Source organism: Rhinocladiella mackenziei, assembly GCF_000835555.1.
Source record: "Rhinocladiella mackenziei CBS 650.93 unplaced genomic scaffold supercont1.4, whole genome shotgun sequence".
NCBI lineage: Eukaryota > Fungi > Ascomycota > Eurotiomycetes > Chaetothyriales > Herpotrichiellaceae > Rhinocladiella > Rhinocladiella mackenziei.
This window is the reverse complement of record NW_013550601.1, coordinates 1,677,898-1,697,504: the sequence shown is the minus strand read 5'-3', so window position 1 is coordinate 1,697,504 and position 19,607 is coordinate 1,677,898. Positions and strand designations below refer to the sequence as shown.

General features: G+C 48.9%; 8 protein-coding genes across 8 annotated transcripts; 3 read left to right on the top strand and 5 right to left on the bottom strand.

Annotated features, from left to right (window-relative positions):
- Positions 1–171: 171 nt before the first annotated feature.
- Z518_05760 (uncharacterized protein) lies at positions 172–923 on the bottom strand (the record flags this gene model as incomplete). Its single annotated transcript, XM_013416571.1, has 3 exons — positions 172–452; positions 515–741; positions 772–923. 3 exons carry the CDS (start codon positions 921–923, stop codon positions 172–174), a joined length of 660 nt encoding a protein of 219 aa, XP_013272025.1.
- Positions 924–3,425: 2,502 nt separating this feature from the next.
- Positions 3,426–4,279, bottom strand: Z518_05759 (uncharacterized protein; the record flags this gene model as incomplete). Its single annotated transcript, XM_013416570.1, has 2 exons — positions 3,426–3,965; positions 4,025–4,279. 2 exons carry the CDS (start codon positions 4,277–4,279, stop codon positions 3,426–3,428), a joined length of 795 nt encoding a protein of 264 aa, XP_013272024.1.
- A 1,759-nt stretch (positions 4,280–6,038) lies between these two features.
- Z518_05758 (uncharacterized protein) lies at positions 6,039–8,228 on the top strand (the record flags this gene model as incomplete). Its single annotated transcript, XM_013416569.1, has 1 exon — positions 6,039–8,228. One exon carries the CDS (start codon positions 6,039–6,041, stop codon positions 8,226–8,228), a length of 2,190 nt encoding a protein of 729 aa, XP_013272023.1.
- Positions 8,229–11,393: 3,165 nt separating this feature from the next.
- On the bottom strand, positions 11,394–13,314 carry Z518_05757 (uncharacterized protein; the record flags this gene model as incomplete). Its single annotated transcript, XM_013416568.1, has 4 exons — positions 11,394–11,993; positions 12,058–12,409; positions 12,467–13,074; positions 13,228–13,314. 4 exons carry the CDS (start codon positions 13,312–13,314, stop codon positions 11,394–11,396), a joined length of 1,647 nt encoding a protein of 548 aa, XP_013272022.1.
- A 1,463-nt stretch (positions 13,315–14,777) lies between these two features.
- Positions 14,778–16,208, bottom strand: Z518_05756 (uncharacterized protein; the record flags this gene model as incomplete). Its single annotated transcript, XM_013416567.1, has 6 exons — positions 14,778–15,154; positions 15,208–15,485; positions 15,534–15,641; positions 15,697–15,762; positions 15,815–16,033; positions 16,084–16,208. 6 exons carry the CDS (start codon positions 16,206–16,208, stop codon positions 14,778–14,780), a joined length of 1,173 nt encoding a protein of 390 aa, XP_013272021.1.
- A 128-nt stretch (positions 16,209–16,336) lies between these two features.
- Positions 16,337–16,609, bottom strand: Z518_05755 (uncharacterized protein; the record flags this gene model as incomplete). The annotated part of the gene is made up of 1 exon (XM_013416566.1): positions 16,337–16,609. One exon carries the CDS (start codon positions 16,607–16,609, stop codon positions 16,337–16,339), a length of 273 nt encoding a protein of 90 aa, XP_013272020.1.
- Positions 16,610–16,678: 69 nt separating this feature from the next.
- Z518_05754 (uncharacterized protein) lies at positions 16,679–17,641 on the top strand (the record flags this gene model as incomplete). Its single annotated transcript, XM_013416565.1, has 1 exon — positions 16,679–17,641. One exon carries the CDS (start codon positions 16,679–16,681, stop codon positions 17,639–17,641), a length of 963 nt encoding a protein of 320 aa, XP_013272019.1.
- Positions 17,642–18,412: 771 nt separating this feature from the next.
- Z518_05753 (uncharacterized protein) lies at positions 18,413–19,511 on the top strand (the record flags this gene model as incomplete). The annotated part of the gene is made up of 3 exons (XM_013416564.1): positions 18,413–18,715; positions 18,774–19,071; positions 19,132–19,511. 3 exons carry the CDS (start codon positions 18,413–18,415, stop codon positions 19,509–19,511), a joined length of 981 nt encoding a protein of 326 aa, XP_013272018.1.
- Between the last annotated feature and the right edge of the window lie 96 nt (positions 19,512–19,607).

Below are 19,607 nucleotides of genomic sequence, written 5' to 3'. Positions count from 1 at the left end.
TGGACGAACTCTATTGGGGGCTCAAAAGCACCTTGCGGATTAGGTTCTTCGAGTCCAAAGTAGGCGCAAATGGTAGGCTATTTATCCGGCCAAGTCACAACGTCGCCATTGGCAATATTGAATGCTTTCCCCGAACCGTATTGTCGGGATTCAAGGCAGCATGGATCTCCATCATAGCCGCAGTATCTTGGAATATGTCGATGTGCTCATGGCGATGCCCGTGCTCAGCACCGGGATAAGGAACCCCTGCTCCATTGCTATGGACTTCACGATACAAGCTTGGTGACATTCGTTCCCCGAACGAATCCCAGTAAACGTCCAAGAAGATCCTTTTGATAAGGTCTCAAGAACGTCATACTGAGAGTAATAAAAGATATCGTCTGCGATTGGGTTTGAAACTCGAGGGTAAGATTCATTGGGCGGTGGAATGACCTCCACAGCATTTGGACATTCTGCGGAATATTGTCAGCGTGATATTACGGCTTGTCGAAGTTATGGACTGAAAAACGCTTACCCAATCCGTAAGCCTTTCCACCAAGCTGTAGAATGGAGCTTTTGACGTTGGAAGCCGCATTCTGAGTTGCCTCAACAGCTGTCCTGATCGGGCCAGTGTTGGCCTTCTTCAGATCCTTGTTGTCTTTGCCTGGATCAAGGTAGACAAACAGGAAAACGGGGGATACTGTCTCAATGGTGTTCAATGCACTGACAATGCTGTCCACAGATCCAGTCAGGCCCACGACGCTGGCTAGTTGAAGTCATGGGTCATTTGACCATTGAGTATTCGAGGTAATCAGTGGTCGATTTGTCACGGCGGTGACATATTCAAAGGTGGTTGGCGCAGGACAGCCGAGGGCTTCTTTCAGCAATGCCCAACCTGATATGCCAGAAGCGCCGAAGACGAGGGCATGAGGCTTGGTCGACATGTCTATGAAGCTGATGGCAATGATATGAATGCTGGACAGCCCTATCAGGCCATTGACGTCGCAAGGCTCACTGCTTGGGATGACTCCGGTGAACCGCAGACAAAAGCCAAGTCGTGCCGACAATAGAAATGGTTTGAGAGGGTGAGTTAGACTGTTCGGGAGGGCGGTCGTTCGGCAGAAAGGAATGTCGTACGCTAATGGTCTCACCGGTTGAAAACCACTGCGGCTAACTAATGCACGCGATAGGTGACGGAACAGAGCCAGTGTGTCGGAACTGTATTGACAACGACCGCATCTGCGTACCTACTTTCAACGTCCGCTTTCGACGGCGCAGGAATTCTTCGGCCACCGATGCAGGGCTTCACAAAGAAATGCAAACTCACTTTTGATCGTCAGCAAGAGTTGGTTGAAATACCGAAGGCTTGTTTGTCCACTAGGTGTGCTCCACCCTGTAGATCAGACATTGAACCTCTAGCAGTCAACTTTGTCAATGCAACGCATAACGATGGCGATGGGGACTAGAATTCCCTGCCAACCCACGATCCAGTGTTCAGGTACCAGCGTTGAGACGTCTCATGTTTCGAGCATCATCGAAGACGATCCCTCACGTGGTGACCCGCCAACGTTGGATCACCCTAGAAGTCGGACAGAGCCCATCCCTAGCGTTTGGGCATTTACATGAACGACAGCCGAGACCAGTGCGTCTAAACAACCAAGACTCGGGTCAGATTTTCAGCATATGCATCAATATCCGCCAAGAGCAATGACCGATGCTGTTGGATTGTATCATCTCCCGCATAGCCCTACAGGACAAGAGGCTTCTGCGGTCTCGCTGCACGGCAGCTTACTCAACGGCAACAGCACACGCCGTCCTAGCTCACTCTTCGTCGAAAGCAGTTTGATTGACTGACATCGCAGAGCTACTTCACTATTTCTAGACTGCAATAGGCCTAGTATAGGCCGGTCAAATTCGATGGTCGCCGTGAAGTTAGTCACTAATTTATCCAGTTCGACGTCACGGACGCTCTGTCTGGCTCCTATCTGTCCACTATTGCTGTATTCCATGCTGGCTAACCTCTAGCATACACCAGAGTCGCTTCGCAACTGATGATGTTGCTGTGCGTGATCCTCCTTTTGCAATCATAGATGGGGCATTCCTTGCTTGCTCAACAATTCTCCGCTTCTACGAGGAGATTAGTGGTGCAGAAAATATCCCTTCTTTGAACCATTTCAAGACAACTAACCGCTTTTCTCTCGTCAGCTCCTGTTTACGGAAAGGACGACATTCGGCATCTGTCGAGCAGCTACCCTTCGGTCATAGAGTCCCAACGGCATGCGCAACAAGAGGCTAACCCCTTCAGCATTGCGGCTTTCCGGATTCACCAGCGTCAGGATGTGTTCAATGCTGTCATCAATCAATGGCCTCCGAGGATTGATCTTGATCGTTCCGACCTTGATCGCTCGGTCTCCATTGCAGATGCATATACGTAGGCGAAGCGGACTACTTGCCTCCAGACCGAGGTCGTCGGCTACTGCTTTGGAGCTGACGGTTCATCAGTTCAAAGTATCGCCATGTCGTACACCAACTGGAAGAGTGGGATCTTTACAAACCATAAATCTTTACCCTAGTATTCTATAGGGAAGGTGATCCCTTGCGAGGTCTTTTGTTCCTAGATGCCTACTTGCTATGGGGACTATTGTGGTAACCATGCTAACCAGAGACGCCGGAGTTGGGAAACTACTTCTAACATCTAAAATCAAACAGCCTTTGCACTTTCGTACCACTATTTCTCCATGCTGCTCGCGACGATATATGACCCCACCATCCCCAAGATCGGACCAACTTTGCTTGAAGTCCAGAAAAGAATTAAAGTGAGAGCAGCTCCACATATCGGTGGTTCGATTCTAATTAATCGTCTACGACAGAGTTGGACATTATTTGCAACTTCTGTGCGGCCTCGCAGCATCAAATCCGGTACCTCCCGCTCGAGTCATCATCTGCTTAGCACTATCACAATGTATGCGTTTACTCCTGAAGTTCTTGACATTGTTCACGATGCTGACAATGTAAAAAGGTGGCGTCTGGGTCACAGATCTCATGGAGCAGACTACAATGCTGGATCTGCTGCGATTGATAGATCGAGAAGACGCTTGGCCAACCGGTGAGACCCAACAAGCATTGAGAACCCAATAGGCCCAAAATCATTCAATCCATCACTCACGCGATACCCAATTCCAAACATCTTCCAGTAATTGCTTAGATTGGAGCAGCTGCCTCACCCAGATCATTGCTTGCTGTTCGCTCTCGCCGGAATGGGCCATTCTCATCCTTCGTCGAAACTGCCACAAGATCCCGGGCCATGGCAGCAGACCCGCAGAAGCAAAATCGACAACCGGCATGATTCTCCAGTTAGATCCATAACTTCTCTGGCGTTCTCGGCCAAACGGTCCTGGACATACACCTTCTTTGCCTCGTTCTCACGATTGAATGCCGTCCAAATTTTAATGGTGTCTTCGTCCAGAGCGTGTCTTGCATCTAGCCAGTCTTGTTTGTGGATGAAATCTACATCCGGGTGCTGGAAACCGACGAATAACAGCGTCTTTGAAGTTTTCCATGAGTTGAAATAGTTGTCGAGCCCGATATCCGTGGTTTCGTACATTCATGACTTGCCGAAAGTGAGGCGCTCTTTCGGCGATGGTCCTCTCAATAGAATGGCTGAAATCATCCCAGGAGCTCAACTTAGTGCCGCACAAGATTAGAACGCTTCTTGCGAGTGCAATTTCTTGAATTACCCATAATCTCGTCCAATAGGGACGTAATGTGAGCTGCTCGAAACAGAGCGACAGTATTTGATGATTATAGGTCCTCGCATTGTTATCGATATAATCAAATGCGTAGTCACTGTCGGCATCACCTTCACCAAGCCACACATAAACACGAGCTGCAAAGGTGAAGATATTTCCCATCAATGAGACTTGTCGACTTCGCTCTTCTGGATCTCTTTGATTGATGCAGAGAACATCAAGCCATACCGTAGCTTCCTGATAACGCGTAGTTAGGTGCCAGATAAATGAATATATGTTGGGCCGTATGAATACACGCGATCCATTAAGTTCAACTGCTTTGAGATTTCAGGCTCTACTGGGGCGCCCCAGTAGTATGATAGTCCCTGATAATGCGGCTTTTCCTCTAAGCTGACATGTCGCATCCTGCAAACGGGTGGATTTCCAGCTTCGATATCAATGACTCGAATCTCTTCCTCTCCGAGTTGTGTATAGCCATCATATTCTGGCCACTGGTCTGTATTTATCTGAAACGCTTGAGATTCAGCGGCTGAAGCTCGTGCTGCGGCCATGACAGGGGCATTTAGTAAGGTTCTGAAATAAAAGCTGGTGGAGAAGGGTTTAAATCGCAATCGTAAGTAGGATGGCTGCGGGATCGAAGTTCAGGCACAACTGTGAGTGAAAAGACGTTTTGGTGAATCCGCATCTAAAATAGCTGGTTGAAGGCTTTTGCAGGCTCTATTGTCCAAGCCATAACAAATACCGTACAGAAGAATGTGGATAATGCATTTAGAGACTGCGCGATCAGGCTGAATGCACTGCAAAAAGGTGCAGTTCTTTTCTGGCGCGGCTGAGCAAAAGAAAGAGCAGCTATCGAACAAGGTCTCATTGAACGGCCGAATGGTAGCAAGTGCCCCTTTTGTTGAAAAGGAGGTTATCACCCCTATGCAGGTTTTAGGGGTAGAAATAGGAGAAGAAAAGGGGTCGACTCAACGTGTATATATACCAGTAACCTGGCAGGACCGGTTGGGTGGTGGACAGAGCATTCAATACATCTCAAGTTGTTCCCCAGTTTGACAGGACGTCGACCTCTATCGAGTAGGACGCCCCCTAGCCACATGGTTCACAGACTGGATCCGATGACGGTGGTCTTTCATCGGATCCAATCCATGAATCATCTCGATATCGAGGCTCGTCCGTTAACGCCTCGTTACGAGCCATTTCAAGTGTGATTAGTAAGAGCTCGTCTTAGGTGGTCCATGGATTGGATCCGATGAAATACCACGACCCATCGGATCCAATCCATGGATCATATCGAGAGGGTGCCCCCCGAGGGGCACGTGATCCCGGAAAATAGTTAATCCGTTAGGGGTTGAGTGGTCCATAGACTAGATCCAATGGGCGACGAGGAATTTCATCGGATCCAATCCGTGGATCATGTCGAGTTGGGAGGGCGGCCCCCCGGAGGGGTTAGCACGTGATCCCGGAAAATAGTTACGTGATAACGCCAAGCCATACACTTACGTGATTGGCCGCCTCGTCGCTCTTGGCGTCGCCGCACAACGCCAAGCCCTAACCAGGCGATTCCAAAATTAAAAAATAAAAAAAAATCAAGTTTATATTTTACCTTACAACGACGTAGAAAAACTTAAAGTTTTTTGGTCGATCCAATATTAAAGGCTACACAGTAAGAGTCACAGCATTTCCAGAGCACTTGTTAAGATTTCGGCTATTTCCCCGGGAGTCTCTTAGCACGTGATCCTTGGCATGATGTCCCGTGACAAAGATCCATTTTTCGGTATTTTTGTTGCCTAGGCAACGGTAATCTTGGACATCAATCAAACGCGCCACTGCCGATAACATGTCTCACTAGTTTGGCACCACATAAATGACACCACGCCCCCCAACTGCGGCCATAGGTAGGGCTCGAACCTTTGAATTGCAAAAGTTAAATGCTAAATATGGCATCCAGACAGAACTCCGACCAACTTCGCATCGAGATCTCGATACCTCATTCCAAACGCCACCGAACGCGTGCAATACCTTCCTTTGAAGCCTCTCCAGAGAGCCTCCATCGAAGAGGAGGGTTACCACCCGACGGGAATATGGCCTCGCCAGAGAAGGAATCACGCGTCGTACCTATCTCCCAGACGCCTAAGAAGACAACAACCAAAAGCAGTGTTCCCAATGAGACGCCCCCAGAAGGCAGTCAATTCTGTCCCCCACGACGATACTCAAACTCATCGCTTACTCGTTTTCATCTCTAACCTTAGCTCCATGATACACGTAGAGGACACAAAGGTCTCCATTTTCGAGAAGCTTCATAATAAGATGTCCAAGAACGCAAAGTTCACCGAAACCCAAATTAAGAGGGCAGAAGAGGCACTCAAGACATCCAACGAATGGAAGAAATGGCGGTCGGATATGATCTCGACGAGCTCGGGAATAACTTCTCAGAATATATTTTTCCGCATGCTTCAGAAAGCTCAAGAGGTCCTTCAAGCACAATCCACGGCAAAGACACGACAGGCTCACAACGTCTTCATTAATATCGGAACAAAGGTACCCGGGTCCGGAATTAGCAATCAGGACTACGCAGAAGGCTTAAAGCTTTTCAGACCCGACCTAGCTAGTATTGCGACTAATGTTGACAAGGAAAATGTGAGGTTTTGCGACATGAAGACAACCTGGGAACTCAAGAAATCGGCCGATCAGACATTTGCACAATCCGAAATACAACTCTCTCTCTTGGGATGCAACCAAGTGTTCCGAGACGACCCATTTCGTCACTTCATATACTCCATCTATGTCGCCGGCACGACATTGCGTCTCTATCAACTGAACAGAGGGCAGGTGCTGTGTTACGAAAGTGGGCTTAATATCGAGCAGAATACATTAAGTTTTCTGCGCTTCGTCAACTGGCTTATGCTGGCCAGTGACGACGCCCAGGGCTTAGCGGAGGAACCCTCTGTAATCGGTAGAAGAGCCATCAGCTTCACTCTTGCCGAATGTAAGATACCATCGCCACTTGTGCGTGTGGGTGTCGACATGGTCACGACACGCGGCACTACGGTATGGCCTGTTAAAATGCAAAAACCGAAGCCAAAAAAGAAAAAATCAAGAAAGTCACAGGCCAAAAAGGATACAGAGAACCCAGAAGGTGGTGGTCTTGCAGCGTTAAAAATGGCCTGGATCCACGAGGCGCGTACGGGTGAAGCTGATATCCTTAGTGAACTTAGCGATATCGAGGAACTACCAAAGCTTTTTGAGTGGAAAGACGGACCTTTAACAACCGAGTTTGACGTTCTACCGGAGGCAAAACATTCAAGACAATATCTCAAAATAGGACCGAAATATCGGTATATGAAGGTGACACACACTAAATCCTCCGCCACGGCAAACCAAACCCAGAAGAAAGAGGCTGAGAAGGGCTTGCTTGTACCGGAAGTGAACGAGACCGCTATCGAACCAGTCGATGAGCCTTCGTACACGAGAAGGCAGCGATGGTACCTGGAAGAGTACTGTGGCGTTTCTGTGGATACCACACCATATGGACTTTCACAACATCAATACCCCAATCCTCGAGATGTCACTGAGCTTGAGCGCATGAAGGCTCTACGTTCTGCTGTACGTGCCATTCGGAAAATGTTTTGCAGAGATCGGCCTATTATCCATCGAGATATTTCCCCAGCGAATATTATGGTGACGTCGCCAGATATACTAAACGAGGAGAGAGCCCCCCCACCCGGAAGGCTGATTGACCTCGACATGGCTTGCATATATGGAGACCCCTATTCCGGAGCTCCCTGGCGCACCGGCACTTACCTCTACATGGCAATCAACATTTTGATGGCGAAACACCCTAGGCACAACCCATGGCATGACATCGAGAGTGTCTTCTGGGTTCTGCTCTTTGGAGAGCTGAATCGGACTCCTGAAGGTGCGGAGGAACTAGAGGACATTGCTTCTGCTGGGGCATCCCGGCCCACAGAGGCTAAAAAAGGTGTAGGATTAGCGTCCAGAAAAAACCTTATCGTGAGTGTTACCTGGAATACATGGATGAGCGATGAACGATTACGTCTCTTCGAAAAGACATCATTCCCAGTTATTCGGCTCATGCATCGACTAAGGGTCGAACTGTTTGGATTCGACGAACAAAAGGAGCCAGATCGTTTAGCAACCTCAGAAGACGTCGCTGCCGTGGCGAGTAAACGCATAATCACCTCTACAGAATACGACGCGCCCAGATTTGCGGTCCCTAACGAGAAAATTTGGGAGAAAGCTGAGAAGGAGGTTGAAGAAGTAGAAAGAGGCATCGAAGGGCTTAGTTTGGAGGAAAAGGCCGACAAGACTAATCAAGGCAAAAGCAATGATTCTGCTGACAAAGGAGGTGTCGAGATGTCGGAGAAAGACCTAGCCATCGAGAGGCTTAAGCAGGCAGTTACCAAGGTTACAGAGCGCATTGATGGGTGGTTTGCTGAGTGTATTGAGGACCTGGAAAATGTTGAGCAGCAAGAGTAGTCCATGAGCGAAGCTTCGTGAAGTTTTTCAATCAGAAAGGCTAGGCCATAATGGGCAGAGATAAATTCACAGAAAGGCTTTCGCGTTCGACTGGTTACTACGCCACAACCGCAGCCACAGTTTTTCCCCGCGAGTTTCAAATTTGTCTTTCTACGGAGTAATCCTCCAGAATCTTCTATGATGATGGGCCAAGAAAGAACCTTTCTCAGCCATCCCTTTCGTATTAACTTGGCCAAGTTGATAAGTCGACCATCATATACTTTTGCGAGGTAATAAAGGCCACCATTCTATTCTAACACTGAGTACGAAAAATGATTCGATGTGATGCACCTAGAACCTGCAGCTTAATTATCTGAGCGGCTATCACCGTTTGACGACGCGCCGTCTCGATCGAAAACCCTAGAAGCCGAAGGAGGCCATTCTTAAAATGACTATCCTAATATTTTCAGCGCCAGGAATATAATCTTGGCTAAAGACTTCAAATATCTCTCCACTTTTAACAGCGGTAAATGAAACTAAACCAGCCTACCTCGTGGTCAGCCAGCACATCGATATACTACACGTTGAATAATTAGCTCTATGGGACCTTTCACAATTGGTGGCCGCGTGAGCCGTTTTGATTCGATGCGAGGAGAATTATAGTACCGCTTCTATCTCAACAATGCTCAGATATATAAAGACGAATCTGTCTCATCATGACCATATCTCTTCTGAGAAGTCTAGACATCTACCTCCTCATCAAGCCTAACTCTTAAGTTGATTCTTTCCTGCGTGGCCAACAGTCAATTAACTGACATAATCGCCAGCCAGCCAGATTGACTGGACTGATGAAATTCGCGGCCTGATTGAAAGTTCAGTCAGTTAACTGACATAAAATCATAGGAGACAAGATTTCCAGCCATCCACTGGATCCGATGAAATACCACGGCCCATCGGATCTAATCAGTGGATTATCTCGACGTCAAGGCTTGTCCGTTCACGCTCGGTTACGAACCATCTCGAATGTGACTAGTAGAGCTTCTCTAGGTGATCCACAGACTGGATCCGATGCGTGGATCATCTCGATATCGAGGATATCGATATCTATCGAGTAGGGTGCTCCTCCGCCACATGGGCCCCGGGGAGCATGTGATCCCGGAAAATGGTGAATCCGTTGAAGGTCGAGTAGTCCATAGACTGGATCCGATGGGCGACGAGAGGGGGATTTCAATCCATAGATCATATCGAGTTGGGAGGGCACCAGAGCCGGGCATACGAGGTTTCCATAAAAAGTTAGGAACCCGTTCTGGGACCCACATGACGGCACGTCACCTCAAGTGACAAGCGCCCTCCGTACCGGGAATTACATTTTCCTCAGTATGTACGGAAAAATGTTATTCCCAGTACGCAGGTTTATGATCTGAATCTGGCGTATGTGCAGATCGATGATTCGCACAAATTCGACCGTTCTAATGTTCGACTCTGGAGACGTGTTGAGTAATGAAGTTAGTCTATTCCTTCAGAGAATCAGTCACAGATCCATGCTAATCCTCTCCAACACAGTGTTCCTGTTCCAGTCCTAACGCAATGTAAAACTCCCAGTGGCCCCATTTACTAGGTTGACAACTATCTGCTTTAGATGAGTGGTCAATATTGATATCTGTGAGGGCAGGTGATCCAATCAAGTGTACTCATACATCTAAGTCGGGGCTAAGCCCACAGGGGACTAGCTACCTTGCCACTATATTTAACCGATGTCTATCGGTTCATCCCACGCCCGGCTTTTTAACAGCGCGGCGACTTCCTAGCTCTGAGTCTTGCTTCGGGCCAATTATTCTTCCCCTAAGTTCACTCGCAGCCGGCCGGTTGCCTTCGTGAAGTCAATTGCAATCTTAATGACTTTTCGTATTCACTTTCCACGGCCTTCACGCCGCTACAACGACACTGACTGGTGAACAGGCGACCTAAGATTATAATTGGCTCGTGACCCCATGACGAAATACTAAGCATAGTGGCCTCGAGAGAGGTCCCCAAAAATAGCACCCAGCGAGTAGTCACTTTCTGTGGCCACTGGGGTCCAAAAACAAGTCCTTAGAGCCATTGTGAAGTTCAGGGTTAAACGCATTTCCTCCCCAGCTTGGTTTTTCGACCTCGATGGTAGAGGAGCGAAGTGTCAGACGCCTAGTGCCTAGTGCCAAGAACCCCTATTCCCGCACAAGTTGCCACCATGCCAAGCCAGAATAATCACGTGACTTCCAAGGCACACAACACACGAACCCCAACCCCCCCCCCCCCACCCAAAAAATTTTTTTTTTTAAAAAAGAAGAAGGGGCCCCTCCCATAGTCCATCTCTGACGAACTCATAGATGGGGCGCCGCAGCCTGTGAAAGCTTCAGCCACACGAGTTCAACCGAAGGAGAATTTGACCTCAACGGTATGAACAAGACGACATCATCAACAATCACTGGCTGGAGCATTACGTTTACCCATCTAGGGCACCTAGGAGCTAGGCCGGACAACCCTCTTACCTTACCTATGATCGAACACTAGTAAGGTCCCTCAATTCTATCGGTTCGACTGCAAGCCGAGTGTTTTACCACTCGGTTACGTCCTTGATAGGTCAACCACGAATTGGTGTCAATTTTGAAGCAATTTTTGGCATTATAAAATATAAAGACTTTTTTTATTTTGGAATCATCTAGTTGGGGCTTGGCGTTGTGTGGCGACGCCAAGAGCGACGTGCCGGCCGATCACGTAAGCATATGGCTTGGCAGTGTCACGTGGGCAACCTACCCTTAACGGATTAAACATTATCCGGGCCACAACCCATCGGATCCAGTCTATGGACCAAGTGGCCGGGGGGTGGGCACCCTACTCGATATCGATATGGTTCACGGATTGGATCCGATGAGTCGTGGTATTTCATCGGATCTTACTGACCGCGCTCGAGATGGTTCGTAACTGAGCGTGAACGGACGACGAGCCTTGACGTCGAGATGACTCGTATAATTTGTCATGGATTTTTGAAAAGCACTGTATGCCAAGACATTTAGGACCTCGGCACACATCAACAGTTCAAGATGTAACGCGTATATGTGCGGACGAATGTGATGCTTTCAATTCCAAGGCAAGGTCATCCACAACGTTTACTATCTGAACGCTCCTTTCGTGCCGCTAGCCTATACTTCACGACTGCTTCTCCTTGACCGAGCGCCATTCGACCAAGAGACTTCCTACCATCGTCGTGCAAGCCAACGCGACAGTAAGGTACCAAGTATAAGTTAAGCTCCGATCGATACCACCCAAGGCCTCATCCCACCGCTGCATGGGAATCCCATTCTTAATATCGCCAAGTCCGTGCTCATCAATATACGCAGGTGTCAACCCTGGTACAACATCTTCCAAATTTGACGACAACTGATTCATGAATATAACCTGCGCAATGGCGATAAATACCGCCGGACCCATACTCTGCCCAAACAAGATGACCCCGATCCCAAGATTGACATCTCCGGCACTCAACGTTGTCTGAATAGACGCTTTGGGGCTTTGGAAGCCGATGCCTCCACTGAAGCCTGCGAATCCGGAATAGAGGATGATCTGGACTAGGGATGTGTGGAGATCGTATGTTGTCATTAAGCCTGCGGCAATTGGCATGCATATGGAGGCGAAGATCATAAAGGGGGGGTAGTAGCCGAACATAGTGGTGCCGATACCCTGAAGAAAGAGCCCGAGCATCATTCCAACGAGGATGGGGATCATCAGGTAGCCGCTCTCGCCTGGGGTCTGACGGGATATAGCATTGTCAGTACATTTTCTTATAGTCGCGAAACTGGCCACGAAGTCTCACCTTGGAACGAACGACTTGGTAGTATATTGGTAAGTACCACTCCAGGACGTTCGTCATCGAATTAGTGCATGTCGTGAAGATGAAGCCCGCGATGACACTTCGGCTTTTGATGATGCGGAAAGGGAGTGCTGCTGAGTCTCCGCGTCGATATCGATTAAAGACGAAGGCGGCGAGTAGCACAGCAAATACAACGAAGAGCGCTGGTAGGGATGGGATGAACAAGCAGTTACTGACGAGGTCGAGCTCTCTAATCTTCTGAGTCAGTGTAAGGTCGTCCTCTAGGCGAGTTCTTGGGTTTGAGAAGAGGAATACAATGGTCACCAGCGATACAACGCCAATAGGAAAGTTAATCCTACGAAGAAGTTAGTGTCAAGCTACCTTGATCATGCCCGTGACGAGAAGAGTATACCAGAAACACCATCTCCACCCCAAAGACTGCATCAATGCACCACCTACTATAGGCGCCGCAATAATCGCAAGCGATTCCACACCCGCCATCAAACCCGCAAACACTGGCCGCTTGTTGAGCGGCAGAATCTGCACCGTGACCGCAAAACACCCAGCCATTTCACCCGAAAAGCCCAGACCCGCTAATGCTCTCCCTCCAATGAACATAGTCGACGAAGTAGCCGTGGCACAGAGTAAAGAGCCGATGAGGAATATAACATTGCTCAGCATAAAGATGGCCTTGATTGAGAAGAGCTTATACAACTTCGCGAACCCGAATTGGAACGCGCAAGTGCAAAGTCGAAATGCAGACGAGTACCATCCTACGTCGGCGACAGTTTGGAAGTGGCTAGTGATGCTCGGTACGGCTGTAGCGACGATGTTGGCGTCCAGCCCTCCGAGGATAAGGATCACGCACAGTGCGATGATGGTGAACCAAAATTCGGTGCCTGTTTGGTAGTCGGGCTCTGTGTCTAAACTGGCTTCGATGTTGAGAGGCTCAATTGTTCGTGCCGAGGCTGTCGAGACTGCCGTAGATAGTGGTTGATTTTGATTTTGCTGTTGCTGTTGCTATTGCTGCAGATTAGGCAAGACGGTGGACGCTTCGTGCTCGAGAGAAAGGTTCTCCGTCGTGGTTGTAGTTGTTGTTGTCGCCATTGTACGTGACTCTCGAGAGTGGGAATATAAGAAAAAAGAGACGTGTAGAAGTGTACATTATCGTACACGATGTGTGGGGCCAGCTCCGAGCGTCTCCTCCGCGGCCGATCCCCTCACCTGAGATTGTGTCATAATGGAGGCGCCCGTCGCCATTGGGCATTAATTAAGACCCCAGAGTCAACGACGAACAAAGAGCTCTCGCACTCCATAGGATTCGGAAGTCTTATACGATCTAATCATGAAGGCATTTGATGACGCGTTGGTAGAGATTCGGCGGAATGAAATTAAGGCATGACTTGTCTCGCCATCTCGACTCATATGGGCTTCGCTGTTCCGGCTGATACTTGACGTGCACAAACAAAAATCAGTGCGGCGTTACGTCGAGTTTCATTAAGTCCAGTATATTGAATGTGCCAGACGTCGCAGTCTGCCTGCTCATCATCATCGCTACCATTCAAGGCGCGACGGAGTCAGGAGCCATAAATAGTCTATGGAGTATGCGTGTGAGGTTCGTGAGACTACTCAAAAAATAGGCACAAGGTAGGCCCCTTGAATGCCCGCCTTCGGCACGTGAGAGAGCATCTTCATGAGACTTACTTCTGCTAGATCGGCGGATACGGCGACGACGATAGTTTTTACTATCGAATTCAAAGCCCCGTGATTCTCGTGGAGTTTGATCATCATTCTGGTGTTTTTCTCTTAAACGAGGAACCGATGAAGTATCACATTCACACTCTTTGTAGGACACCCAACGGAAATGACTACGGGAGGGAGCTCCTCCGACTTTATCGGAATCAAAGCTTAATTGCCAACGCCTCCTGAATTTGTCAGGGCTGCCATGGCTTAAGCGCCTCTCGCCATTTCAGCGCTTGTTCTGAGTTGTTCGTTGTCGCCTATGAGCTTGTAATAGGAGAGGAGCTCAACCTCTTGAACAGCTCTACGGGATCAATTCATTATTCTGCAATGTTTCAAAAACGCTACGCTGGGAATTCCCTCGATCATCAGAAAAGCGCAGAGAAACCTTGGGCTTTGACAGATGGCGACCTAAAGATTTTGCTCCAATAAATTGCGTTGAACGGTTGAATAGTAGTGTTGAACCGGTGGTGACCTGTCGTTCGGGACAGACTGGGTTATTTTGCAACACTCGCCCACTAGGCTGTATCACCATTGACAGGCAACAACGATGACGCACACTCCTTAGACACAGAACACCTTTTCGATGCAAGAAGTCTGACAAATTGTCACTCTGGCTCAATTAACTGCGATCAATTTCAATTCGGGTCTCTGCGCAAGTAAATGGGATGAGGCTGATGCGTTTGTCGTCCAGCCCGAAAAAGCGATCGGGACTAGAAAATAGAAGTTGTCGAACAAGGTTTCGCTGAACAGTTGAATAGTAGCGAGTGCCCCTTTATTGGGAAAAGGGGTTAACACTCCTATGCAGGATATAGGGGTAGGAATAGAAGAGGAAAAAGGGGGTCAACCTAACGTGTATATATACCAACAACCTGGCAGGACCAGTTTCGATAGACAGAGCATTCAATACCACCTCAAGTTGCACCCTTGTTTGACAGAAGTCTCTCGATGGTTTCCCAGACTGGTTCTCTTTTTGTCGGCCTCTATATGGTATAGCGAAAACCTTCCAAGCCGTGAATCGGTTTGCCACCGGCATCGGCCCGCCGATTGGCCTTCCAGAATTTAATCATCAGCGCCAAGGTGGAACAAAACCCGACTATGACCCCGGCTATCAGGGTATAAAAGCCAGGAAGATACCTCGGGGCATCTTGCGCGCAAAACACGAGTGGGGCGATGATGGCTCTGATGCCGCCAGCCATAATTAAAGTCGCAGAGCATAGAGCCCGCTTCCACTGACCACGGATGTTGTTTGCCTGCCAGGCAATGAGTAGTGGAGTAGCCACGTTCACTCCCGCGGTCGCCAGGAATGTACCGAAATACCTGGTGGCCACCGATTTAGCAAGACCAGTGAGCGGTAAGCCTAACGTTCGTCAGTGTATTCTGTACATTCCCAGAGGTAGGATAGCGGATTACCGATGACGCTGACAATGCACGCCCCTATGATGATCAGCCCTTTAGAGTGGTATTTATCCGCGGCCCATGAACAGGCCGCTACACAGATGGCAGCAAATACAACCGGGGGCGCGACGAGACATTGACTGACACCCGCCGAGAACCCCATCCCTACATTCAGGATGATGGGAAGATAGTAAGCGATACCGAACGTGTTGATGGCGGTGCAGCCGTGGGACAGGGCAAACAGCCAAACTTGAAGATCCGCCGCACCAGCTAGGTAGTTCACCAGATTGAACCTGTCCATGTCAGTCCAGACTCCGTTCGACCTGTTCAATGCGACTTACTTCTCCGGGACAGCATCTAACCTGTCTCGGTTGATCTGGGCAACCACTAGGCTAGTCTCCCTCTTGTTTAGGAATTTGGGGGTCAATCTCGTTGTGGCAGCTTTTTCGCTTTTCAGAAATCAGTACTTGATGTAGATCGAACTGCCTCTGAGACGACGCTTACGGGAAGTCAACGACGCATGTCGCTGCCATGAAGGCGACAACTGCAGTGAGTATTCCCTGCATTATGCTAATTGTATTCGTCAGCAGAAAGCTGCAGGTAATAGGGAGCACCCACTCACAATACCCACCTCCCGCCGGCAATGCCGCTCATTTGATGTGGCTTGATATTGGGATGATCCTTGGTCGGTTCGATATGCTGACCCAGGCCATGACCGGAACCAAGGCCGTTCATGTGAGAAAATCCATATCCTAGGAGACCGGAAAAGGCGCTAGACAACATTCCAATGATATAGAAACCGGCGGTCCTTTTGGCAACCTCGTACCGAGTATACCAGCAGCTGCGATACTTGTGAGCACCGTGTCCATCCGCCAATGGATGCGAACTCACCTGACGAGGTAGGCTATACCCGGTAATGTTCTCGACTCGGCTATGCCGAGTATCAGTCGGATGGCAGCCATCTGTCCCCACTGCCTAACAAAGCCTGCTGAAATGGTCAAGCCCCCAAAGATCATCGTGGAGACGGACAAGTACCACCGTGGGCCGATTTTTCTGAGAATAACCGTTGCAACCGGCTAGAATGGCACGTATATCGCGAAGAAAAGGAGGACGATAATGGAGTAATGATTGTTTCCCACCAGTTTCAGATAAACTGCCATTCCAGAGACGTACGTAACACCTGAAGCTGTTTAGTTGATTCTCCGCCAGGAGCACTAAACTCACTGATGTTGGTCCTGTCCATCGGGCTGATCATAAACAGAAAACCAGTTGGGATCACCAAGCGATAGTCGATACGGCGAGTAATGTGCTTCTTTTCCTCCAAGGAAAAGCTAGCGATGATCTCATCGCACTGGCGCTTGGTGTCCTCTTGAGACTCCTTCACCTCGACGTGTGAAGTATCCGCAGACTTGTCCATCGTGACTATCTCGGCTTTGGGAACGGTAGCGCTGATGGTAACTGCGAAATCCTGTTGAAAGCAGCCTTGATGGCGGCCAAAAGCAACAGAAATGACCTAACCGTGTCTTGGATTCACATCCCGTCTTCTACTTGCCCTCCGAATCCCAGGCCGTTGAAAGGCGCCCAAGTTTTCATTCTGGGTAGCAATCTTAACATGCAAGCAGCAGAAGCAGACTCAGACGAGATAAACGACGACCGAAGGGGTGTGCTGAATGCCGTGCTCGACGCCGATGCTCTTATTTTCGCCACCCCCGTTTACAGTCACTCGCCGGCAGGAGCGCTGAAAGGGTTTCTCGACAAGATTCTTGGGTCTTTCACGGATGCATCATTCGCGAGACGGACACTCGAAAGGCAGCAGGCTGGAGATCCCATGTTCGCAGCTCACAAGATCGACGCACGCCTATTAAAACCGAGAGTTGTCGGATTTATCGCGGTCGCTGGCTCCACAACGCCGGACCGGGTCTCCCTTGCTTTGCCTGTTCTTCATCTCCTGGTGTATTGCCTGCATGCAAAAGTAGTAGATCAGGAGGACTTGATGGGCTACGGCTATCCCGGAATCGTCGTTGCAAAGGACAACGGTGCTGCCATTGCAAGAGCTCAACAGATTGGGAGAAATGTCGCTTCTCAGATAGGAAAGCCGTTTGACGAAGCACAGTATCTCGGACCTGAACCTTTTGGAGCTTGTCCGTACTGCCATCTCGCCAAGTTCGAGCTACTGTCTAAGGATAACAAGATCGGCTGTGTCACTTGCGGAGCATTAGGGAAGCTGGAGGTTGACAAAAATGGAGGGGTCATGCCAGTCTGGGAGACAGATTCTCAGATATGCAGCATTACTCTGGCGGGCAAGTATCGTCACTTAGATGATCTGATCAATAACGGCCGGGTAGAGATGAAGGCCATCGCATCAGATGCCGAGTTCGAAAAAAAGCGTGATCATTGGCGGAGTATCGAAGTCCCCGTCGTGCCACTGTCAAGTATGGCTAGCAGATAATATGTAGAGACTCAACAAACCGCCAAGCTTCCAATTCTGGCTAATTGGAATCGAACAGAAAATCACTTACCAGACTCAATGCTAGATGACCCCCTGCAGACGTTCCCATCGCCATGACTCGATCTGGATCAGGCCTAACGTCAATTGATGCCTCTAAAAGAGTGCGTGCTAGCCCTCCATTTTGTGTCCACTTCAACACCTCTCGCACATCATTCATAGGCCCTTCGAGGACATTTACACCGGGACACAGACGATGTTCGATTGAAAAGACAATCCCGCCTCTTTGCAAACAGTGTGCGATTTGGTCCCGATTATTCATTTGTGGAAAACCAAGCACAAAACCTCCCCCATGAATCATGATGAGTGCAGGGGCAAGAGGACGTCGAGTCTCGGCAGGTACATGGATGTCCGTTGGAATCTCAATCCCATTTATGGTTCTGTAAGGGGCCCGAATCTGCGCCATTCTCTCCTCTCTAAACTTGTCCCAACGCAAGATATTGGGTTGAATTGATTGTGTAGTTAATGTTCTTATGCAAAGGTTGTGGGTGGTAATTGATCACAGACAAGAATTTCCCGTGGTCGAAAATCGCTGTGCCCCGCTGACTCCGACGTACAGGCTTTGGTCGTCGTGGTTCCACGGATTAGAAACCCCTGGTATCCCATCGGTAGTGGGAGGTGCCAGTTCCGATTCCCCGTGTGATGTTAAATTGATGTGCTCTCTATTCTCCATTTTAGTTTTGACTGGTTTTCATCAATCCGAAATATTCCATCATGTCTATTCCGCTCGTGCAAGAGCCGTTGGGCAGGCCAGCCCCTTACATTGTTCGGCAGCATGAAGGGGAGAAAATGGTTATTCCCGGATCCAAAAGTGTCATTCGCATTCTTGCATCTGCAAAGGAGACCGACCAGCTGATGTCAGTTTTCCATATGGATGGTACTACTGGAGATCCAGCTGGGTTTCATTACCACAACGAAGCGCACGACATATTCATGTGCACTAAAGGCCAGATGAAGTTGTGGGTAGAAGACAAGTGCCGGATCCTGAGTGCAGGAGATTTTGCATCGGTACCTCCCGTAAGGTTCCATCCTTTCCTTATGCTGTGTTGCTCTGGTGGCGCTGACAGCTTCACAGAAAGTCGTTCATTGTCCTCAACTGATAGGTCCTATCAATGAAACAGTAGGACTTGTCACTCCAGGGCAATGGGTCGATTTTTTTCGATTCATCAGCGAGGACTATAATGGGGTTTTCAACGATGAATTTGACCATCGAAATCCGATGGCTACTCTCTTCCCAAAGCTCCAAGAAGTCAAAGAGAAAAATAATGTGGTCTTTACACCAAACCATGTCCCTGCAGCAGTGGGAGAGTGGACCTCAGACGACTCGAAACTTCCATCTGGCGTCGAAACATACTTTTTGAGGACAAATACAGGTCCCAGATTCTTACTTGGAGGAGTTTTGTCTAGACCTTTTATCACAACCACATAATCAGGTGGCTTGTTTGCGGTTTCGAGCATCGAATCCAGTAGCAAATTCCCGGCCTCATTGCTGCAACGACCCTTTCGCTTCTCCAAAGTCCACCAGGTGTCCCACGTTCTTGATGGCCCACTGTCCATTCACCTCGGTGGGAAGTCAAACCTGGTTCACGCGGGAGAGACGGTCTTTCTTCCGGCCGGGATAACTATGGCTATTGAATTCAAGGACGTCTATGTTCGATTTTGGTCATTTGCCAGCGGGAACGGTCTGGAAACTCTGGTCAGTCAAGCCGGTCGCGAGTTTGAGGGATTTTCAGTTCCAGATAGGCCGGAAGAGGTCAAGGACGATTTAGCGGCTGAAGCGGCCCGTGATATTGGTATGGAATTTGGAATCTAGCATTATTGAACACGAACGAAAAAAACAGGAATGTCTCATTTAGTTGTATCTGTGCATAATCAAACATTTCCTTGAGTGCTCCCTTAATTCTGAATA